The sequence below is a fragment of the Balearica regulorum genome, chromosome 6 (assembly GCF_011004875.1).
Source record: "Balearica regulorum gibbericeps isolate bBalReg1 chromosome 6, bBalReg1.pri, whole genome shotgun sequence".
NCBI lineage: Eukaryota > Metazoa > Chordata > Aves > Gruiformes > Gruidae > Balearica > Balearica regulorum.
Window position 1 is genome coordinate 13,095,792 of NC_046189.1, and position 25,475 is coordinate 13,121,266.

Here is a 25,475-nt window from a genome sequence, read left to right on the forward strand (position 1 = left end):
GAGCAATACTGGAAATGCACAAAACCTGAGAAAAGTCAGTATATGAGAAATCTTCTGGTGGGCTATGCTAGTCTGACACTACACAGCTCCTCAATACTGCATTCCCATATCTAGTACTGCTGTAGTGCCTCATTACTAGGACTAGCCTGCATTCTTCCCTCATGCAAATACAGGTACCTATTGGAAGCAGACTGGCAGGCTCCAGAGTCCGTTACTTCTCAAGGTCTTCAGGAAGATGAGACCTGTAGGTTGCCAAGTAACCAAAGCACACTGCGTTTTTACAGTCCCCTCTATATGTAAAGGGCATTGACAAATTGGAGGCATGGAAAGAGCTACAATTACAGAATTTCAGCCCTTTGCTAGTTCCTAGGTGCTTCAAACAATAGAGCCTCATTGTGAGCTGCAGTGGTGTCATAGGGATACTTAGTAGCAAGTAAGCATCTTTTCTGTTTAAGGTGGCTGAATACCCAGAATTATCTTCTTCCCCCAACTCACCCGCTTGGTCCGGATGAGCTTGTGGTCCCTGAATTCTGTCAGCTGTGCCCTGAGTGTCAGGTCACTGTTCACCAGGAAATGTTCCCGACATTGCTGGTAGAAGTCTTGGAAAGACAGCCCTGGAGACAGAAAAAGGGTAAGATTGTCAGATTTTTCCACGTCTAACAACACATATTATCTCCACCTACAAATCTTGTTTTGGCTTAGACCACAGTGGCTACAGTAACATCATCACTTGTTTCAAGTATACAGCCAAGCTAACATTTCAGTAATAAATGGAAAACGGCTGAATTAATGTTCCAGTCACCATGTTTGCCTAACAGAATTTTAATAGCACTTTAAATGCACTTTGCAACATGGTTAATCTCCCAATTTCCAACTCCTCTATCTTACTTCCAACTTTCTTTACCATTAGCATGTTATTCATATCCCCTGCAGCACTGTTAGAGACAGTGACAGAAATATTCCACATGCATCCTAGAAAGCAGGGACACATCAGAAGTTACTTAGATAGAAGCAGCATGAGAACAGAATCTCCTGTCTTTCCCTGGTCCTTTAAGTGCTAGTTATGCAAATTCATATTCTTCCTTTATCTTACTTTTTTAAATCCATAGTCCCCCATGAATGGTCTCAGTCATGTCTAAACATCATAGCAGACAACAGTAAGAGGAGGTCCTTCAGAACCAGCCAGTCTATTGATTTCTTGTCAGTCAGACACAGTACCACTAGAAAGACAGTCTACGCCACTGCGCCTCACTGAACCAACAGTTACAGCACTTCTGTTGCTGGTAATGTAACCCGCATACCAAAAGCCAGTGTCACTGTGACTGAGCTGGCAATGGCAACACGCCAAACAGATAAGAAAAGAGGGGTACATACCTGGATAAGATGGGTTGTCCTTGTTCTCCAGCTGGTACTGAGCAAGCAGTCTAAATATCCCCCTAAGTGAAAGCAGAAGAGGGGAAAATCAAAAGAAAAAAACAAATAACAAACCCAAAACCCCAGAGCCCCCACCATTAGAAATTATTTTTTAATCATGACCAGGACTTTGTGCATGAATCTCATCACTGGACAAGGCCTGCTAGCCAAACGCTGTTCATTTAAAGTAACCAATCACTTGGAAACCAGGTCCTACCGTCTTCATCTTGAACACTGTTGTCAGAAAACAGGGATTGCCTCCTGCTAGGTATAGACCAGAGTCACCTAGTAAGGACTGGATCCTCAGCAAGTGCTACTATGAAGTATAACAGTGTCTTACCTGGCATTGAGAGTGAGACTGCGCAGGACATGCGTTAGGGAGCTCAAAGCCAAAGATCCAGACTGCTGTACTAAAAGCGAGTTCTCATAAGACGTTTCTTCCACATAAGGACTAAATGTGGTTGTTTCATACCAAAGCCAGTTGTAGAGGCTTAGCTTTGCCTGATCCCACACTAGACAGAGAGAAAAGAAAGAGCAGACAGAATTGGGAAATTCAGCTTTTATAAGTTGTTAAATAAGCAACATTAAAATGTACTTAGTTCTACTTAAGATTTGAGGAAACAATGTACACTTGTGAAATTCACAGTACGTACACCCAGATACTTGCAGTTCAAGCAAGACAAATTCTCTGCAACAAAACATTTGCACACATCCCTTTTTCATACCAGTTTTGTGTATATATTGTAAATCCTTCCAGAGTCAGCAGTGTACAAAGAATTTCTGGCTGATAAACAAAATTGTTTAGATGCAATGACAGACATAACATCCAATCTCCATTTCAGTAAGTCCCTAAATCAAAGGGTGCCAGAAGCTTGGAGTCTATTTGTATATTGTGATCAGTGACTGGTAGTTCTCAGTATCTTTATACAGTTTTGGTTCAACACAGCCACAGTCCCAATTGGGACTTCTAGCTGCTACTGCCATACATACATCACCAGGTCTATTTTGCACATCAACAGTAATACAAACTGTTGTACAATACGAAACACGCTCAGCAGCCCCAAAGTAGAACGCAGATTCTTCTCTCTGCTACATCAGGCCCAAGGGGACTCACTGAGAGGAGCATTGATGTGATCGATAGAGGCAATGAGGTAAATGCTAGGCAGAGAGGATAACTGTGCAAGGATCTGCTGACTTCTTTCTCCTCTCAACATCTGGCTGTCCAGGTTATGAATGAGGACATAGAGCTCTAAAGATGAATCTGCAAGGTCAGAAAAAACAGCAGAGAACCAATGAAAGAAACTGCACACAAAGTGGTTTCCCATTCCCAGTGCAGCCTAGGACAAGTCTATTCCATCAGGTTCCATATTCATCACTCCGATATCACATCACTTTCCTTGTACAGCTTACTTTGATCTCTGTCCCGCACTTGGTGTTTCTAAGCACCTAAAAGGCTTTTTCTCAATTCACTCTCAATCGCAGTTCTCATCATAGCTACCGTTCTTTTTGCAGTTTAAGCTTTTCTCTTATAATCCACTTGCTCATGGCTTTACCATGAATTGCCCTTTTAGCTATGACTTTTAGTCCTGCAATTCAAGGTCGTTCAAATGTATTTTAGGATGGAATTCTAAGCACAGTTTGTTCAGCAGCTTTTGAGTTACATGACTAGGATCCTTAAGCTCCTCCTCACACAATGAAAATGCATTTTCTATTCAGGGTTGGATCCAAAGCATACTAACTTAATTGGAAATCTTTCCCAGTGAGTCCTCAAAGGAAGTTACAAAGATTTAGCTTGGATAATGCAAATGTTAGATGTTAAAATTTCCAGCTAACTTGTTGCTGCTGTACTTATCCCTGGGAACAGCTATTTCCTGAGTCCAGAAACAATTCTGGAGCAGTAGCCAGTTTTTGTGCAAATGAATACATACTTGGCTACCAATGGAAACCGAAGGTTCCTCAGACTCCGACAGATCAGCTACAGTGTACTACACAAGACTGATTTATGTAGATTCAGGTGGGTACCACCATTAATCAGTCTTTTTCACTTAGTCCACCCAGAAATACTCGTAATGATGGAAAATAATGTAAACACTTAAACACCAATTAAGATTCCATGGCAATCTGTTATGTATACACAAGCAGTAAACCCGACATTCAAAAAGAATTCAGCAAGCATTCAGTGTGGCAATACCTGTTTAATTTTGCTTTTGAACCTAATTCTAACCTGCTTGTTTGACACTGTTGTCCTTTATTTCATCTTAGGGTCAGTATTTGCATATATTAAACTGAAATGACCATTCCACTAAACCATGTACATTCAAACCTTAATCCAGCCTACACTGAAACGTATGGAAAGACCCTCTGACCATGATTTTCCAGAGGAGCTCAAAGGACTTGATATCTGTCAGCAACTGTCATTCCAAATTGTTCGTGAGTTCTTTGTTCTGTTGATTTCAGGTCCTCAAGCAGCCACTAAGAACTATCTTCCCTCATGTAGCTGGAGTTTACCTATCCTGTCTTCCACCAGGAAACACGTGGCTACAGAAACACCATGTAAATAAAGCACAAAGGCACTGTGCTAAATGCAAGTGAGGTGAGCATTCCAGTTTGCCAAAGGGTTGAGCAGCCTCTTATCTTGTTAGACCACTCATGCCTTCCTCCTTCCCTTTCTAACTAAAAGAACTTAGTGCGTGAAACACTGACTGAGGTAACAGCTTGGGATCATGTACACATATATTGATGGTGCATATATGTTTTCATATGTGACATAAATTACAAGCAAGAAAGTATACTAGCTACAATAAACTAAGAAACGGTAACTGCACAGATGAAAACTATGAGGAAAGAAAATGTCCAGGCTCTCATAACAGTCAGTGGACTCTAACATTTTTATATATAAAGTTAGTCATTTTACCTTCTTTAAACCTTTTAATGATGAATTCAAGCTGGTCAAGGGGGCTGCGGAAGGTGCCTATATGGTCCAGTACCTCTTCTGTGATGGAGTTGAGAATCTGAAAAAGAAAACAGCAGTCCCTTCTGAAGGGCTCTGGTACTGAAGGACCTGGTGCAGAAAATCTCAAACTGAGCCCTTGACTGTCATGGGGGAGGTAATCTAATTTTTACCATTAAATCCCCAAAACAGTCAACGTAAACCAAAAATTTCTAACCCTTTTCAAAACAGTGACATAAAATAAGGCTTTAAACTGACGAGCATCTATTCATGATGGGAATTACTGCAATTCCTTGGAAAACACATGGGCTAGTTTCTTTAAACTCATAAAAGAGAGACAGGAACTGCTCTTCATTCAAGAGCCTGCTGCTTTAGGATGCAGCAGGTTTCCTTAACATTTTACATTGAAAGACTTTAGAGGTATCTGTAACACTTACAGATCTCACAGTGATGCTGGGGAAGTATCCATTAACCACAAGGTGAACAGAATCCTGGAGCACAGAGGTACGAAACTTCTCTAACAAATCACGCTTTGAGCCCAGTCCATAAAGCACAATATTGAAACCCAAGCTGCAGAAAAGTGAGCAAATACACTGAATCAAAAAAGTACAAGTCCCTTTTTAGGGTCATACATTCATTAAGCACAATTATCCATTGCAATCTTGTCTCTAAAAATTTCATGTTTCATCAGCTCCAGGCTTACCTTCAGCTCACAGCTGACAAATAAGGTTAGCCGCAAGGAATCTGAAATGTGTCACGTGAACCCTAGTTAAAGAAATGTTTTAGCAGCCTGGAGGCCCACAAATTTAGCAAAACATCTATGGAAGAAAATTATATTGTCCAAGAATATGAGAGTAGATCTGCAACTTCAGATAATGAAGAGTAACAAGCATTCACATTCACCCCCTCACCAGTGATTATATTAAATGTTTACCATGGGTCACAGCAACTACAAGAAGAAAAGCAAGCCTTTATAGTGGTTTTCTACTGTGATCCACAGGCAAAACTTCAAAGCAAAATTAAACTATTCTCATGTCTCTTGCTTATCCTAATTGTTCTGCAGAGAAAGATGCAGGAAAGCATAAAAAGAACATGGTAGGGAATCACAAAGCTTGCTTTATTTTTGAGAAGCAGAAAAAGCATCATCTTGACCAGAAAGCAGAGTATCAGGTCACTCAAATAGCATGGGGCAAAGCTAAGGTGTTCAACAACTGTCACTGACTTCAGTATCATCTACAGACTTGTTCCTTCTACCCTGCCACATACATCTCTAACCATTTGCCCAGATCACTGAGTCACAGAGGACTCCTCCTCTTGCAACTGTCCAACTTTCAAAGCAAATGTATTTTTCATATGTCACTCTCTGTGGACCACAAATTTCTTTATACTCCACTCCCTTGCAAAGCTTCCAAGCGGCTTTCTCCTCATCAACATCTGCTCCTGCCTCAGCACTTAACTTCAGAACTGGTGGCCTGCCTTCTCTAAGGTGCTTCAGAATCTCACAGCTCTCTATAGTTCCCCATTTACTTTCCTGGATGCTTATTCTTTTCTCCTTCCCACGAAGATACACGCAAACCCAGATAAAATATATTGTTAATGTTTCCAACAGCATTAAGGTTTCTTCACGCATAGATCATTAGGTACTATAGGCATTCAAAGTTAACTGCTACACCACTGGGGATAGCCACATATTGAAGAAATTGGTGGTGAGCTACTCACTACCAACTGCGCTGCTGTAAGCAAAACTGATTGTTCACAAAGGACACTCTTCTCATCATTCATGTTCCCTGTTTTCTCATTATTCATGTTCCCTGTTTGTGAATGCCCTCTAGCTTGGTTTACAGAGGCACAGACAAACTAGCCAGGCAGAATACAACCTCATTTCACTTCAGGCATTCAGTTCAAGGAGTTAGTCAGATATGATTTGGTCTGCAGGAAACATCGTACTAAATTAATGTCACCTAATTTGAAATTTAAGCAATCAAAGAAAAAAATGTCGGTCCTTAACTCATCCACCAGATGTTGCTGACATGAGGGTGAGTTTATTGGCAGTACCTGCTTACTAGGCTTCTTCTGTGATTCTCATTGGATACTTACTGCATTTGCAGCATCCACTTGGAAAACAGGGATTCATGTTGCTGGTTTAGCTCTTTAATTTCAGCAGCATAGGCAAGGGGAGCTTTTTTCAAAAGGTCATGCAGTGTTTGCTGTGTTGAAAAAGAGATAAAATGACAGTCATTCAAAGCTGAGAAAAAACAAGACATATGTTTGGAGTCCTTACAAATACCCCTCTAATACGGTCTCTAGCTAGGGAAAAGAATAGTTTTCACCACTGGTGCACTCAATTCATGTGTTTTTCCATGGAGACCCCTCTAAGCAGAGTTTTGCTACTGGAGAAACAAAGCAGATATTAAGTAACCTTATTAAGGGAAATGGCAGCCAGACTAGGACTGGAACCAGTATCGCACTTTTAGCTCTTCCTGCTGAGCATGGGAAAACCACTACTGAAATAATGTACACACTGAGCTTACACAGCACCAAGCACTGTATCAGGAAGATACCAACATCACAACCCTGCTAAGAGGAGCAAGGGCTCCAATCAACATGCTTAGCAACGGTTCGGGTGTTTGTTACTACAAGAGAATACTCACAAACATCATCTTAAAAAAGAAATACAGCAGAAAGGAAATAATTGGCAGTTGACAGCTAAATGTAGAAAACATATTATTTCAAAACCATCAAGAATCAAAGAATTAATTCGGCTTTAAAGATATGCTGGGATGTTGATGTTTAAACAGCACAGTAGCATGACAAATGGCATCAAATCTACACTGGCCTCCCTTTCTCCTCAACTTTAACAGCTTTGCTTTCCACTCCCTTGCAGTAGAAGACAGTTTACTCTGGAAAGAACACAGACAGCTGCAATGTATCAGACAAACATAAAGCACTGAGAGACAGAACTGCTAAGCCTTCAATTTCTTTGGAGCCAGCAGTAGATTTAATACTGAAAGCCTTGATTTCCTTCCAGAGCTGTTATGAAAGAACTTGTTAAGAATCCAGATGTTTCTCTGGGTAGCAATTCCAGACAACAGCAGCCATCAGACAATCTGCATATATGCCATCTTTTAAAACACAGATGGGTGCAAAAAACAGTCACAGACACAAGAGCTCCAAGAATTTTACATGCCTCCCTGGCACCTGTCCTTGTTCCTGTCCCTGTAGGGTGCAACTGCTTGCTTTGAACTGTCTTGTAGAAGTGGTGTATGGAAAAAAATGCAGTAATTCAGTCAGCACAATTAGACCGTTCCTGTCTCTTAGGAACTGGAAGGGGACAAAGTGCATTTCACAAACTAGGTGACAACATTTAGAGCTGTCCTAGGCCTGCATGTGGCTTGACCCAGTAATCCTCAGATGAAAACAGCTCTCTCAAATTTCTCTATACATAACTAGTCAAGACAGTTTGTAATTCCTCTAACCATTTCATTGAGAAAAATGCTGTTTTGGTGATAATTTTTAGGGCAGGTCTCTACAATCTGCTTCTGTCTCTTCTCCTCCCCTAAAAGCAAACTTTAACCTGTTCTGGTCACTGCAGCTTTCAACTATCTGCTAACCTGATAGTGGCTTCTCCCTGCATTTTCCCTACTGTCTCAGGTTCAAACAACTGGGCACGGTCCCTCCTCAGAGTAGCAGTAGGAGACATAATGCTTGAAATGCTACCTAAATCAGCGTTACCACAGAGAATATTATCAGCAGAAATAAAGTGAAAATAGCAACATCAGGAAACTTTGATGAGGGAAATCTTCATTAAAGAAATCAAAAGCTCAGAGAGTTGTGTGATTCATTATGAAGTGTACCTGATTCAATCTTCTTTTCTGCAACTTCTGCAGCGTTCGGTCTGAAGTGAGCACTTTGGAACTACTGTGAGCTTCAAAGTATTCCTCCACCAGGTTGCTCTAAAAAGGAACAGCAAAATCAGCCATGCTCCTCCTGCTATCAAGTTACCCCTCTCCCTTTGCACCCACAAAAATGTCTGAAGATGGCCAATATGAGACATAGAGCAAGGATGAGTAGAAAGCCAGAAGACAGTTGCAAAAATGGCTTCTACAGTAGCATTTTGCCAAAGCTAACCAAGTCAGATGGTTCTTCCATGAAGACAGAGACAGAAAAGAGATTCTGAGAGAGCAGAACATAGGAATAATTCTAAGAGGGTGTAGGGATCCCTGGTGCTGGAAGGAAATTGGACAACAAAGCTGAACACCAAGCCAGAAAGTAATGTGTGCATCTTTTGGTGCTATAGGAGTCAATTTCTTCATCCTTTCTCAGTATAAGGTCTCCTGCTTCATGGACACCTTGGAACTGCTCCTCCTGGAGCTGCTAAGGATGCAGACTGGATTAGCCCACAGGTGCACATGATCCCTGTCCAACAGGGATTGCTCAGAAGTACAGCAAAAGCTGGGTTGATGTGAAATAAGTCTAGCAGTTCTTCCCCATAGTTAGGTGTGGTCACTGACAACTTACTGTCACTAAACATCCCTTCACGCTTGCTAGCTCAGGGGTATATTTTCTGCACACTCACCATCTTGTCCTCCTTATTTTTTTTGCCTAGGTTGTTCCTGGGAGGAGGCGTAGATGCAGCCTTAGTTTTTGCTGGGGGCTTTTGACCTGATAAAACAGTGCTGACTTCTTTCTGGTCTTCCTCATCCTCCTCTTCTGAGCAGGAAGCAGAATATTCACTCTCACTTTCTAAATAAAGATCTGGAGCTAAAGGATAAATCTAAGGTTAAAAGCTAGCAATGACTTCTTACACAGAACACATTTTACACCATCTTGCTTTCTCACATACATTCTCTAGACATCTTTCAAGCATATGATTCCTAAATATATTTCACAGAAAAGTAAAAATCAGTGCTTAAGAGGACTGAAATACACATAGCCATTTCTTTCCCAGTTCTAGGCTCACAAATTATCGTTTAGTAAAGCTTCCTCCTTGACACCAACTAAGAAACATAATCCTACCACAAAAAGTGACTAAAAATGGACAATGCAACTCCCTATTTCTCTTAGCATCTCTACGTCAGTTTTCCCAAATGCCAGTCATGCAAGCTGAGTATCTTCTGGGTCACACTCTGCAAAAAAGGTTTTGTAAAAGACCTCTGTTAGCAATGTTGATTGAAGAGCACAGACAGAATCTGGCTCAGTCTTGGTCTCTCAACATAAAAGAAGAAATAGAACATGAAATGCCATGCACTAACCTCTCCTCTGCATTCATTCTGAGCACATATAGCCAACCAGTTACTGGAAATACTTTACCATGAATGTCCCAGCCATCATCAAAAGATTTTATGACTTGGTTCAAGTAATTGTGCCAGAGTTAAATGTCAGCATAGGTTAGATTACTGAGAGTTTTGTCTCTCTTGATCATGTTACTGAAGTTCAGCAACTTGGTGCTTCTAACCCTTCTACTGCCTTCCTAAGTAGCAATCTGTTGTAGGGAAAAGGTCTAACACAGACTTCTTTAAGGACATTTCTACACTCTATGCAGGATTAATCAGGTTGCTTTAGTCAGACTGCTACTACAAGCAAGCCCACCAGGGGAAACACTCCGCTCTGAACACAAAACAAAGGTTGATCTTTACCTGCTAGCCTCTTTCTGAGTCTGTAAGGTGTGGTAGACACAAATTCTTTCTTTTTACTCTGTTACAGCAAAGAAAAAACATGCATTAGAAGAAGAAACATATGCATCTTCAAAACAGCCCTCTGCCAAGCAAACAGTAGAATCAGGTTATGTTTCCAAGCTATTTCAGCCCACAAGAAACTGGGAAACGAGAGGCAACAAGTATGGAGAGTTCTTGTTTTACCATTCAGAGCTAGCGGGGAGGAAGGATCAGGTTCCAAAAGGGGCTTAATTCTTTCAACTAATGTCCCGAGATGGAGGGTAGAAAACTGTGAAATCTCCAAGATGCCAATCTTGGCCCCTCAGGAAGTCAAACAGAAGCAATGACAAACTGGAAATGCTTCGGTTCCCTAAACCAGTCATCTTCCACATCACACTGTCTACTCAAAGTCATCTGGAAGCCCACTATGAAAACAACTACCAGAATGACAGAAGACCACTCAAGAATACTAAGCCCAGAAGTACAGCAAAGGCAACCCAAGCTGCCTGGGCTCATCAAGTTGTAGTGGCACATCTTCCTTACATATACGTAAAGCACACGCCTGACTCAGACACCAGATCAAGTCTGCAATCCTTAGGAAACACTTTTGTTAATCCTGTCAAAGTGGATGTGAAATCATCAAGAAGTGAAAATGGCATCTCAAAACAGCATCTCTACAGGCATATCTCATCCTGGAACCTTATACTGGAAAAGCTGTGCACACATTTCTCGTAAGATGTTATACCATTTTAGAAAGCCAATTGTTTCATAGCACTCTCTTTATAACCACCACAGCTGGCAGTTCTGGACTGCATCTCCCTGTAGCATCACAAAAACATCCCCCCCATTATCACAGTTTATTTTTTATAAACCGATGCTAAAGTATGAAGCTGAACAGCACCACAGTTCTTGAATTCCTGTTCTAACAGCACTCCTTACAATTAAGGCTGTTTCTTCCTTTGATGAGATACTGGAAAGCTATGAGTTTAACTGCATATTAAGGGATTGTCTAACATCCTCATTTGTGTGATGCAAGGGAATAGTTTCCACCCATACCAAGCTGTCAAACCCACTATGTGCCCATGGACTCTAAATCCCATAGTCCTGATTAATGGTAGCTCTGATTCTCACTTGAGTTACTCCTGCCCAATTGGATTAGGAGAGATATCCATGTTGCAAATGAGGCTTTTCAAGGTACTTTCTTTCCAGAATTGTAGTAATTGGCCAGTTCAAGTTTTAAAAGTGAAAAAACCCAAACAAACAAAAAACCCCAAGCAAGGTAGAATTATCACTCACCCTTTGCTGCACTTTGTTTGAACTTGAACGTTCTGCAAAGCAAGAAACAGCATTGTTCAGAGTACTGCATATTTTCAACAGCAGTACAAGATGGTCCATTAGAAAAAACAGGCATTCACTATTCAAAGCTACACTGCACCAAAGTATCAGCTCTCTGGGTGGTTAATCCTTATGAGGGAAGCCTCTAGTTCCTCACAAGTAGGAAAGGAAAGAACAAAGATGGTCAATTTTATTACCACAGAAGGCAGCTTTTAATTCTGGTCACAGCTTTGGGAGGCCATCAGCAGGAAGGACAAGGCTGAAAAATGAGCTAATGTCCTCTCCCTGAGCACATCAGATTCCATTTCAGAGCACAAAGTAACACACTCGTGCCAGTGCTGACCTGCGCTGACTTCTCCCACCTGTATTTCTCCCCTACAGCATTGGGCACTTGAATATTATATAATAAAGTGTGAATTTACACATGAATATCCACACAACCCCACTGTCCCGGTTTTGGTAGGGATGGAATTAATTTTCTTCCTAGCAGCCAGGGAAAAGCTGTGTTTTGGATTTAGGATGAGAATAATGTTGATAACACACTGATGTTTTAGTTGTTGCCAAGCAGTCAAGGACTTTTCAGCTTCTCATAGTGGCCTGCCAGCGAGAAGGCAGGGGGAGCCCAAGAAGCTGGGAGGGGACACAGCCAGGACAGCTGACCCAAACTGGCCAAAGGGATATTCCATACCATATGATGTCATACTCTGTATATAACTGGGGAGTTGGCCAGGAGGTGGCATGGCTCAGGAACTAGCTGAGCATTGGCTTTGGGTGGTGAGCAATTGTGTTGTGCTATCACTTGTTTATTATTCTTTTACTATTATTATTATTCTCTTCCGCTTCTGTCCTATTAAACTGTCTTTATCTTAACCCACAAGTTTTACCATTTTGGATTCTCTCCCCCATCCCACTGGTGGGGGTAGAGTGAGCAAACAACTGTGTGGTTGTTTTGACTGCCAGGTTAAACCACGACACCTACCCATTTGGTGCTCAACAAATCAGCCCAGCTCATAACTCTCTCAAGTGCAAGCATTTCTGTTGAACACAGAGGAAATCATTAAGTGTCGCAGCAACAGATGAGAGAGAAGTTCCTGTTTTCTCTACAGCAGCAGGGCAAAATAAAAGATCTGACACCCAGGTGAACCACAGGCCACACATACCAAGCAGTTCAATCTACAATGCTAAGCTGACTAGATTACTCAAACATGACAGAAGCTGGCACTCAAGCATCCACTCCAACCACCCAAATAGAAACATAACCCCCATTCACTCAGCTTCAGTTCCACAACGCATCACAGGACTTACTGCTACTTTGAGGGGTTTTGGCTGTCTTCTCAGGGCACTTGGAGTGATCAGAGGCAACACTCTGTCCTGGTGTCTGGGCTAATTCAGAGGCTGTAGGAAATAGGGGGAAGGGAAGAAGTTTCACGTCAGGTACAAAACTCTCAGCTCTGGCTAGTCAGCCATAGAGCCATACATCTGAAACTCTCCAAGTATTAAATTCCTAGCTATCTCAGGAAGCACACTAGATATTTTTTTTTTTTTTTTTTACCCTTAATGGTGAATGTAATCCTTAACAAAGATTTTCAAAGACTGAACTCCTCAGTTAATTCATTTTACAAGTATAGCTGAGGCAATGGCTGAGTACGCTTTGCTCCCAGGGAGAGCACATGTCTTTGACTCAGAGCAATGTTTGATCATGTTCACTTAGTCCTTTGAAATTGCTCAACTGGACGTAGTAGAGCAGCAGGTATAGCAAACACATCAGCTCCCCAGAAGGTGGGTTCTTGTATCCTATTTACCTCTTTTCACTACTTATCAACACAAGCTGAAGTTTAATCACTGATCTGAATATGGAAGGACCCCATATCCTGCTAACAGTCCCTCAAGAAAACCAGCCTTCCATTGTACGACTTGCCTCAGTTTTCAAACTGAGTCATGGCTCCAGGAGAGAGCAACAGTGAAACCTAGCCTGCTGCAGAAGGAGGTGTAAGAAACACACAACTTCCCAAGACACAGCAGAAGCCCAGAGGAGAAGTAAAGAGGTACTGAAATCAGTTTCTATATAGTGATATAGGAGGATGACCCCTTTCCCTTGGCTCATTCCTTGTAGGATATATCAGTACCTATCACAGATAAACACTAATGAAGTTCAGAGAGGGTGCTGGGCAAACAAAGACTCTTACAGTGAGAAGAAATGTAGTGGCAGCAGGGCTCGAGCATCTTATTTGAACCAGAACAGCCCACCCTCTCCAGAACTGCCACTTTCTGCTTGCTTTTCCTAAGTCCACTGTTAGCCTAGCAAGCCTGCTCAGACACTTTGAGTAAAGTCCCTCAACACACACAAAGCTAATACTGCCTTCTTTTTTGACTCTTTGCTACATAATGAGTTATTCTCATATCCTTCTAAGTTATGCAAATAAAACCCCTGCCATCCATTGGCATTTACATGCAGACTTTCTCCCAGCATTAAGAAACTTCTACTTTTTCTATGTGTTTATTATCTGTATGTCTTATCCCCACCATGCCTTTGCTTTGTCCTAGTCCTGCGCTTTTGTTTCTGAGGAAGACTGATTCAGAGCCAGATAAAAGCTACTGAAATACTGCAAACATATCTTTTCAATAAGCAGAAGTGACAAATCACATTTAACAGAGTACTCAAAAAAAGACCGTACCCAGAGCAAGAATGAAAGAAGAAAAAGGAAAATATACCCAGTTCTGCCATTTTGCTGGAGCGTTTGGGAGTCTGGAATGAGTAAACTTCACCGCCACTTACACTTGAGCCATTTCCCATTGGATCTGTGAAAAGAAATCTTACTTGTAGCTATTTAAAAAGCACTGGTATATTCCCAACCCAAGGAAGACGGAATGCAACATTTTACTATTTGGCTCAAAGGACTCTTTATATTGCAGGTGTTATGAAATAAATATCATAATAAAATCCTACGATCATTATCCTCTCCTTTACCTATTCCCACAAGCACAGTCAGAGCTGGTCAGCCCTCAAAAACAATTTCATCACCATTGTACAACCTTGACACTGCAAGAATCTCTTAAAGTCCCAGCTGTGTTAGGTTCTTCCCTGCTAATACCTTGGGCACATATTCCAAGAACAGCAACATAGTTCTTCTCTTCCAGGATCTCCTGAGCTTCATCGTCTGAAATATTCTCAAGCTTCTTCACAAATCTCTTCACATTGACCATCAGCTGAGTCTTGTCCTTCCGTACTTTATTACCTAGGATTATAATAAAAGCTTTAACCTCCTGCTATTTCATTATTTCCATTGCAGCAGCATGCAGCTACCCCATTTAGAGACCAAGTTCCTGTTGTGCAAATCACTAAACAAATACAACGCTGAAAAGATGTCCTGCTAAAAGAATAGCTGGTCTGTGCCCTGATGGTCAGCTGACCCTACAGCCATTAGTCCCTCCTTTACCACAAAAGCTTTTTACCCCTTTAAAGCTTTGCCCCTGCAGTCCATGAGAACAAGATCCCCATTTCAGCACAGACCAGCTTCCACAGTTTGGGGAAAAATGACAGTGACTCACACATAGAAGTATCAAATTGCACACAAAGAGGATGGTATTTGGCATCCTCTAGCTTCCCTAGCAAAGGGGAGCAAGTGGAGAAGACCTGGCCTACAGGCTGTCAGCACACTGATGGGAGAATTTAGGCTGAGACACCTCTGGAGACCGTCTGTCTGGCCTTCTGCTCAAAGCAGGACCAACAGCAAAGTCAGATCAGGGTGCTCTGTACCTTGTATGGGCAAGCTTTAAGCATCTCCACAGAGGTTCCAGACCTTAGAAGAAGTCAAAATTACAGCAAAAGACTCCTGGAGCAACCACCTCGAATCTTATTCAGATTTGATTCTGTATGTGCTTAACCACGTCATGGGTTAGGAAGTTAGGCTATTTGTGCCCCCTCTCCCAGGCCGTTACGCACAGGCTGCTGTTCGGGAAGGCAGTATCCACACCACCTTCAGCTCAGGGCACTTGCCACGGCGCCGCAGCTGCCCCTTTCGATGTGCCGGGGCAGGGACAGAAATAAACTGCGGAAGAGGCAGTCAGAGGAGAATGACGCTGAAGGCCTCGTATTGCCTGCAGCCTGGCCAAGGCGCTCAGCCGCCCCGGGTGTTGGAGAAGGGCTCCCTTCCCGGGGGGCCGCCGCAGCTGCTCGGACCCCTCTCCCAGCGCCCTGGGAGCAGCGGGCGGCGCTGGGCTGAGCACTGCCCCGGGCCGGCTGTACCTGAGTCGTCAGCAATGTGCTTCAGGACCTCCTCGTCGGGCACGAACTTCACCTGCAGGGCGCCGCCGCCCTTCCCCTCCGTCTGGCTCATGGCGGGCACCCTGCAAACACCTCCGCCTCAGCCACGTGAGCCCCGCCCAGCCCCGCCGCCAGGGAGCGCTGCCGCAACGCGCGCACGGCGGCACGCGGCAGGAACCGTCGGAACTGTCCTTCGCCTCACCGCGCCGCCCTCCGGAGGGCCCGAGCCCGAGGCTCGAGTCTCGGGCTCCTGCCTGCTCCCCGCTCCGCCGCGGGCTCCCGGCCGCCCCCTGCGGCGGCAGCAAGAGGAGGAAGCGGGTTCACGTGTCAGACAACGGGCGACTCCACCACTCTCCCTGAGGGCGAGCGCGGCGGGCACTGAGCGCCGCAGCGGCGCTTTGACTGACCTGTGCCTCGACCAATCCGCGACCCTCTTTCCTGCCCCGCCTCCCGCCGGCGGGAGCGGCGACAGGGCAGGACTTCCGCTGCTAGCGAAGCGCGCGCCCGCCGGGCGGGCGCCCGGGGTTGCCGTGGCGACGCGAAGCTGCCGTGAGCGCCGCGCTGGAACCGCCCGTCCCCGCCGTCCTCCCGGGGCAGAGCCCTCCTCACGGCCGGGCCCCGGCCCCGGCCCCGCTCTGCCAGCCCTTCTTCACAGAAATACGCAGATGACAGCAGCTACGATGAACGCTCCGAGGTAAAGTTAACTCGCACTGAGCCCCCGACGGCTGCTTCCCGCCTCCCACCCCACGCACTCGCGTGTCTGTGCGTGTCCGAGCTACGAAACACTGCATATCTACCCTGCGTTACACATCCCCATCAACGGAAATTAAAGTTTTTTTAAAAAAGGCAATTCAAAGTATACATTTCTGTTCAGAAACAGCACAATATTTATTTAACATCTTTATATATTTATATATATATATAATTTTTTTTCTGCATTGCAGATTGTGTCAAGTTTTATACATCTCTATTTACAATGATTTAAAATAATTATATTTCATCTCTGGCAGATATTTACAAAGTCAATAGTAACTACATTTCACATTTCAACAACAGTCAACAGCATTAACCAGCTCAGTAAGACAGTTAAGATAATGGCTTACATGCACCAATAACATGATCTTCAATACGTGCCATCTTCAGGTCTAAGAATGAAGATTTTTCCCTGGTCCCAAGTTAAAGGACATCATACAGCAGAGGTCACGGTTATTAAAAACCCGTTTGGTTTAGTCCTTCACCAGTACTGAATCTTGAACGTCTGGGGTTCGTATCAGCACGCAGGGCTATCCTGGTGAAGAGGGGCTCACTACTATATGGATATCACAACCACACATCTATGTCCCTTTGCCTAGCCTGTTTGTCCACAAGATGTGGGCTACTTGCTGCTTATGCTCCTTCTATGACAGAGATAAGATTACATAATGCTAAAGTAGTAAAAATCCTCAGAAAACTTAGTTCAGAGAAACAAACCTGCTATGACAGAAAAAAGTAAAAAAATAATCTTTTAACCCTTGCAGAACGTTTCTTTTTGCTAGTAAAACTGACAGCATATCCTGTATTCTTACCAGGACAAAAACAGAAAACAGATCAAAAGATTCATTGCAAAGTACAGGAATTACAAATTTAAAAAATGCAGCATGGGGTACCTCAATTTAGTTGTTGGGGGGGTTTTAAATACCAAATAAAAGCTACCATAGTAAATCTAAAATGCATTAAAGAGTATCTGATTTAATTATTAAAAATCTTTATTAGCTTTTTCCTGGAATCTTTGATATGGAAAAAATGTTAAATGACTACGTTTTATTTAATCATACAGTATTTCTCCATAAATAACCAGCTAGTAATGTCCATCCCGAAAGTATTCAATTCACTATCTGCAAGAAAACAGTAAGAAGTCTTGTTTCAAAGTAATCATTGAACACTGGCACACAAAAACACACAGACACACCCTAGTACTAGGAATCTATTAATACTTTGACAAGTTGTTTTATCCTGAGTGATTGTTAACTCACATCTACTGTATACTTGAAGCCACAAAGTTTTTACTACTTGCATTTTTCATAAACTAATAACATGAAAGTCTAGCACAACAACAATAACTGCCTGAACAGAAAGAACAGTGTCAATAGCCAGTATTTCTGTCACTCCCAAGTCTTCCTTATTTTAGAACAAAAGGTAAAAGGTTACTTCATACTGTTTTTTCTGTTTTGTGATCAGTTCTGCAGAGGATGAGGACTCAAACACACAGGATCCACTACTGACTGGTTCGTGAGGAAGTTTCCATGACAAAGCACCACAGAGTCACTTTACTAGGAGATACTCCTAAACAGAAGTCTCCCCTGACCATTTTACCCTCTAAAACAAAAAACCTGTGTGAATTCCATACCACATTTTTTTAAGCGATTAATCATCTTTTCAAGAGTCAAAATTTAAATTGCTTTAAAAAGTTAATCAGAATGCAAAGATACTCCACTCTAAATTGCTTACACCCCACCAACTGTAAAACACCGGGAGCTCACAACCAAGTAAGTGGTTACTAAACTTGATATCATCACTTTGCTCATCATGTACAAGCTACAACGTAGGGCAAGGGTTTACTGTACAGACACAAAGTTTTACTATACATCTGTTCCCATCAACAGCTCCTCAAAGGAATAGCTTAGTAATCCTTCATGATAGGAGGGATAATTTATGGACCCATTTTAAATTCATCTGGTCCCTCAGATACTACCTTTGGTAAAATCTGATAATCAGGTAAAAAAAAAAAATCAGGGGAAGGGGAGTAGCCTAGAGAAAAATAATAAAAAAAAGAACAGAAGCAAAATGTGTAATTTTTCATTAAATCTCAAATACAGACAAATGACATGGGACAGATTTTTACTAAATCCACTTCTGGAGACTGTAAGGTACCCTTAGACTCCTACAACTTGATTCTGAACTTTTAATGACACAGGCCATGACACTTGCCAAACTTACTCAGCAAGTTTATCTGAAATGGCTAGCTGTTATGTTTTGAAATCTTGTTCCAATATTTGTTTTATTTTAGATAACATTTCATAATGACTATGTGGAAATCCTCATACATATATCAGTCTTGCAAAATCCACTTACTGATTGTTTTCAAGAACTACTGACAAACCAAGTTGCTCACAGCTCTCCACTGTCTTCCACCACTCTGTAAGAGGCAGGTGATTATTTTGGCTCTTCAGCTGGTCATGACATGCAGATTTTGACCGACTGATACAGGTATTCACTAACCCAACACCCACATCATGATCTATTACCCTGAATCACCTACAGAAAAGTTTATCTTTCCACAGCAAAGTCTATCTGAGTGCCAGTGGGAAAACGAACTAAAAGAGAATCAAAAGAGATTAAGGTCCGTATACTAGAAACAAACAGCATTTAAAATACTAAAGAAAATATAAAATATTGAACAATTTGATATAAACCAAGAATGCAATGCAATTACAGAGGATCTGGCTTCTTTGCTTACCGTGCTTGGAAAGGAGTGATATTTTGCAACTTTAGTCCTGCAATTATCCTAAACAAGAAATTTAAATAAATAAAAAAGAGGCATGTTTACTCTTCTGATGCAAACTATTCCTATGATGTAAATGGTTGTTACAAATGAGACCTAGCTAATGGCTTTAATGCTATATTAAACATGCCAAGGTAGCAATATCTTTGGCAATAAGAGAATTGCAGAAAATAAAGATGAGATTATTAGATTTACTAACACCAGAAACATATTTTTGTTTTGTTTGCAGTACATACATTTCATTCAAACACGTTCATTATATTTTCCACACCTCCTCCAGGATTATAAGTACAGTACCTAGTCTGTACTGCTTGATTTTTTATGATTTTACTCAAAAAGTTATTCTTGGTTCTCATTTAGTCTTCAAATTAATTTAAATTTGTAAGCCAAGATAAACAAAAAATTTCTGGTTTGTGACCGGAGTTAAAATGCTGAACACTTAAAAGAGATAGCCATTGGTTCATGATAAAACAGGACAAGTTTAAACTCTTAGGTTAAAATACAGCCATAGCATAGAATTATCTATTCCAAAATTAATTTTTCAAAATATATTTCTCTGAACATGTTATACATTAAATATTGAGGGAAATTTCCCTGGAGCTAAAATTTTCCAGGAACACTAATAATCTTCGTTAAAGAAGTAAAACAAACCACATAATATCTGGAGACAAAAAGGGGTTAGAGTTGGGGGTCACCTTACTACAGAGTAGCTTTACCACCATTAAGATGCAGGTTTCCCCCTTAATCTTGAAAAATATGTTCATATTTACATACAGTATACACACAGTCGAGGCAATTGATTGTCAACACGTGACAAATGTATGTACCTACCCACACACAAGTAAACCTCACATGGTGAGAAAAAACCCTGTCCCAGTAAACTCCAGTATTCATAAGTAGTGCAAATAAATACTTTGTCAGAAAACATTTTTTTCCTCACTATTTTGATGTTAAAACAGATAATTCTAATTATGTTAAAGCTAGCAGGATTATGTTGGAAATGTTGTATTTAAGACCAACACCCTTGCAGACTATAAATACTAGATCTAATGCTTACTGGCTGCAACATGATGTTCAGCATTACAGAATGAAGTACGCTGTTAAAAAACTTTTCCAAATCACATCAGAAAGGGTGTTCAAAGAAATCTGCATTTAAAATGGACAGTGACATACAAAGTCTCCAAATCAAAACTAAAAGAATAATACAGCAATTTAAACTGTCATCTTGCAACAATCATTTTAATAGGTATTTTTACTTCATCACTTTGCTGCCTGCAGTATGAAAAAAAGGGGTCATTATTCAACCAAAAAGCTACTCACAATAAACCCCTGAAAAGGATAATCAAGCTGGAGTTCGCAATCCCAACATTTTATATTTTCTTGAAATTATAAAGCTCAACAAAAATAAGTTGCAAAATGGCAGCATATTGTGATGTGGTAAAAATTGTATCAAGGAATAATTAATTTATCCCCACTTAAATGTATATATACATCAAAATATAGTACCCATGCTTCCTCACCTAAGAATTAAATGTACGTGCATGCATGTGCACGAGGAAAAATTGTAGTGTTCTGCTTTTTGACCTTCTTTTATACTGCTGCAGTTGCACTGAAATACTGCAGAAATCTAAAGCTAGTGCCTCATGTCAAGTACTAAATGTTCTAAAACAAGACACAGCAGAATGAATTCAGGATAAAGAGATTTAAGTCTAAATATTTGTCACAGGTGTCAGAAAATTTAAGTATGTTTTGTACTTTGTTTAGTACTTAGCATATATAACTAGAAAGCCAGCAGATTATTCCTTCAACCCATATCCCAGACACTTCTAATTTTATTTCTGCCACAGTACATTGAAGTGTACTGAACTTCAGTGTATAAAGTTTCACTGTGGTCTTAATGCACCTTGGCATAGTCTGAGACACATCTAGAAGCATTAATGATAAACATGATACACAGCACTGGCAAAGCCTGTTATTACAGCTGATTTGTAGATATTAGTGATGACTCATTTTGTAAGATAGATGTTGAACAGTACTTGTCTGAAAAATGACAAAACAAGCTCCCACAACTGAAACATCGCACTAAAAGGGTAATTTTGAGAAGTTATAGATGTACCACATCAGCACATAGCAAAAAAAAAAATTTTTTTTTTTTTTTTACAGGGATAAATTTTAATTCTTTAAAAAGCCTTATATGGGGTAGGTATATATACACCAGAACAAACCAAAATACAGCAGATAAAATAACAAAAGGCACATGATCAAAATGAGAACTGTAAAAATATCTTAAAAGGTAGTTTGACTGAAGTTTTAGCCTATTTGAATTTATGCACGTACATTTGACTTCCCTATCTGAAGTCACTGAGCTGTCTCACTTTCTTGAAATAGTTTAACAGTGTGGGACCCCACACATAAGAATATTTAATTTAAAAAAAGTTTAAAAAAGTAAAAAAAAAAAAAGTAAAAAAAAAATTTGTAAAATTTGGCCTGATGCCAATTTAAGTGTCCTAAAACTTCTGGAGGAATGCTTATAATGGCAAATGTAGAAAGTAGAGAACCTAGCTAATGAACAACTCTACTTTTTAAAATACTAAAATAAAGTAATTCTTAAAAAATTAGCTGACACTCCTGACCTTTTCTTTCCCAAAGATTTAAGCGAATTATTTGGTCCTTTTCAATTTACAGTGATGGCTCTTTAACAGAATTTCTATTAATAGTCTTTACAAAATATAAACTTTGTACTTTCAGCCACGACTTACCAATTGTCTCCACTAGCAAAACTTTATTTAAAAAAAGAAGAGTTTAACCATATACAGCCTTTGACATTTTTAAAGAAAATGCCTCATAGCTTAATCTCAACTTTGCCTTAGTTCCATCTGTGTGTGACTGGTGGTCCTTAAAGATTAACTTCAATTTAGAAACTGTATGGTTTTCTTTCTGATGATTCTATTTATTCTTTAACTGAATTTCTGCATTGGTCCACATGCCATTTAATTCACTTTATGAATGTACGATATGAAGACTAGACTACCAACATGACTCGTCAAACCACAAAAAACCTTCAAATATTTAAATGAATTTTAATGTAAATTTGAAATAATTTGTAAATTTGAAATAATGTATTTGAAATAAAGACATTAAAAAGAAAAAAAAAAAACAAACCCACCAAACCACAAAACACAAAACCATCTACCAGCAATGCAACACCATGTCATTGTCCTGAATTTCTTAAAGACTATCATTCAAAGATAGTCCTGCTATTTATAACTGCTTATGTTTATCCTTCACAGTGATGGTGAAACCAAAAGTGCCCACATAAAGATCATACCTCTTTCCTGTGGGTTTACTATTTGTAAACTTCCAGGATATCACACATGACTTAAGCATAGAGGATGGATTTTCCCCTTTTCTCTCTAGCAATCCAAAAAGAGATAGAGAAAGAACAACAAACATTCTCCTGTGTAACCAGAAATGTGCTTCTAAGCAGCGTTCTCTAGCGTAAGTACCAGCCAGTGCCCATACACCAGTCATATACATTCAAGGCTTGGCTCAACGGCATGAGTTCTGAATTTTCTAGAGTAGGGCCACCCCACTAAAATAAGAGTTAAAAAACCTCAACATATTATATATACCAAGGCAATGAAGTGTGATCCTTCTGGGAAGGAAGGACTGTCAGTACCCCTTTCTGCAAATGGTGTTTTTCAAAAAGCATTTCACATTGAAGCTTCAGTGTTTCTAGCAGACTACTGTCTCCATCCCTGAGACAGCCCCTTAAGATTATGATCTGTCTGGACTGCAGGATGCTTCAAATGAGTCCATGATTGAATTCAGGGACACTGAGAAAGCAGCTGAGAAGGGCAGGAGTGTCCAACAGCCATGATACCATAGAAAGCAGCCTGAGAAATACTCTTTACCCGAATACACCTTTCAATTCAGTGATCAGCACCTCACAAGAACGACAACAAAAATGGAGCAGAGCTAGCCATTAGTTCCTGGGAAAGTAGTGTTTCCCTCCCACTTAGAAAACAAATCGCTTTAACAGCATGGTGTTGTCTAAATTTTAGTCTATATGCAGAATGACCCTGTGTCCTGGAGGGGAAGACATGTAACATTACATATGGCTACAACGCCATTAGAAGTGCATTGTAACCTACATTATCCACTTAGAATTCTCTCTCTGAGGGAAAACAACTTGTTAATATGCATGTCTCAGTTGCTGAACATCAAAAGCTTCTGGGATGAGAGACTGGGGGCAGGCAAGAAAAAAAACTACCCTCATTTTAATGAAAAAAGTGCTGTAGGCAGCCAGGAGCAGCAATGACAATCCCCTCCCCAGAATTGATTGCACAGACTCAGAGAGGTCCAAAGTCACACTAGAATCTCTGAGGCACTCCTGGTTCTGAGAAAGAAAAAAGTCATGATCCAGTAGTCTTTGCAGTACTGTAGACCGAGAAAACAAAACCCGTTTCTATTTCTTAACAAAGCCAAAGCATCATGTCATAGGGATCACATTCACCATTTCCGCCAGTGTCTCCAGTCTCACAGTGTTGAAATGGGACTGATCAGCCTACGATGGATTGCACATCACCCAAGGAGAAAGGAAGGCATGGAAAAAGGCATACAGTACATTATATACTGCCTCACAACCATGTTTACAAGGTGGGGGGACGATGAAGATGAAGGAGGAATTATTGCTGTTTTAGTAATACAGTATGAGAGCTAAACCAAATGAAACAAGATCACAACAGTCAGTATTTTCACACTGCAGGATGATGGTTCATGTTTTGCCTAAGGATGAACTTGCCTGGGGATTAAGGGGAAAAAGGGAGTCCTAAGGAAGGGAGTCAAAGTTACACCTGGGATATCAGCTGCATATTGAAACTTGGAGATCGAGACTGCTTGGTTAGGGGAGCTCCTGGTGGAAGGAGATCTTTACCTTCCCCAGCTTGGCCTAGTCGGTCCTCCTGTAGGCTGATAGTTGAAAACCGATTGGTGTTGCCAGCTGCTAGATTGGTAACACCCTCTGTACCAGCTCCAACACTGGAGCCTGCTTGACTGCCATTCACATAGTCAAATGATTTACTGGAGGAAGCACTGGCGGTCCTGATCAGGCTCAAACTGTTGGCTTTTGGCACCACCTGCCCAGCAGGCAGGCTGAGGTGTTTCTTAGTAGGTGTCATCTCAATTATATCTGCACCAAGGTCAGTGGATTGGTGCATGTACTGCTTCCGAGCTACTGAATCTCGAGGGCTCTCATTGGATTTTGCTGCAGAAGAGGTTTCTTTATCCTTAGCAGAACGCCCACTTGCTGTTTTCCTTAAGCTGCCCTTCTGGGATACAGATGATAGAGGTTTGGTCCCAACTGGCTGGCTGCTGAGGGAAGCTCCTGATGAAAATCCTTCATCGGCATCATTAAGGTTCACAGATTCTTCTCTTCCATTTACACCTTCAGTATCTATTAAGAAAAAAGAAACAACCAAAAAAGCCCCAAACAAATCAGAACACACAGTAAGCGTTCAAGTTACATGAAGACAAAGATGCGCACAGAATGTCAAAACAAACCTCATTTCCTAATCCACCTGGTTTCTACTTGCTTAAAAATTTCTGATTCTCAGCCAATAATCTTCCTGTCATATTTAACAGAATTTAACAATAAGTACTCCCTGAGCTTGATTTGCCTTTCCTCTACATCACTTTATCAGTCAAAATATTTCCCAAACTTTGTCTATAAACAAGAAGAATTAGGACCTATTCTGTTAATTTATTTTCGTTCTGTCTGCAGATACTGGTGCCCATTCTCCTTGTACCTGTGGTTAAAAAAAAAAAGCCTTTCAGACTATTTTTATCCTATTTTGAGGCAAGATCTAAGCATGTTTGGGATCTCTTCCAGTCACAGTAAATTCTGGAAAGTGCTTGGTAAGCTTCAGAATTAGGCTACTTCCTAAGCCAGCAATCACAATGCTCCAACAGAGGTAGAAGGCTTCTGTTGCGTGTAGCTGGCACTTCAAACAATGCGACTATACTTTCTGTTAGAGATTAACCTAATTCCTAGTTTTCTCTCCTCCAGAGCTCAATCCTCCCTGCATTTCCACCAATCCTATCTAGGTGCTTCCACCATACTTGCTTTTATCTCAGCATCTAGCCTTCCCAGAGAAAAAAACAACCCTCGTATTAAAAGAAATTTAAATTCTGAAACACTTCATGTTGTAGAAGAGGCACTTTGCTTTTGAATGGAATCTCAAAGAGAAAAAAAAAAAAGCCTGACAAACTTATTTTTTAAATCCTTGTTTTCAGGCCTATAATATGATTAGGGCTGCA

The 25,475-nt window shown here is 41.0% G+C and overlaps 1 protein-coding gene across 16 annotated transcripts in view; it reads right to left on the minus strand.

Moving 5' to 3' along the window:
- Window positions 1–25,475, minus strand: part of LOC104633960 (hyccin 2) — an 82,317-nt gene that overhangs the window by 7,398 nt on the left and 49,444 nt on the right. For 8 of the 16 annotated variants that reach the window (XM_075756279.1, XM_075756283.1, XM_075756280.1 and 5 more), the window contains one exon: window positions 19,329–24,612. In XM_075756279.1, coding sequence (XP_075612394.1) covers window positions 24,008–24,612 — 605 coding nt within the window. In that variant the 3' untranslated portion in view covers window positions 19,329–24,007. Of the gene's footprint in view, window positions 1–495; window positions 615–1,374; window positions 1,437–1,753; window positions 1,926–2,527; window positions 2,675–4,327; window positions 4,425–4,800; window positions 4,934–6,460; window positions 6,571–8,217; window positions 8,317–8,939; window positions 9,125–9,999; window positions 10,058–11,313; window positions 11,346–12,657; window positions 12,748–14,064; window positions 14,152–14,444; window positions 14,589–15,598; window positions 16,022–19,328; window positions 24,613–25,475 lie in introns of those variants that run through there. The other 8 variants (XR_012836042.1, XR_012836043.1, XR_012836041.1 and 5 more) reach the window with 3 other exon arrangements.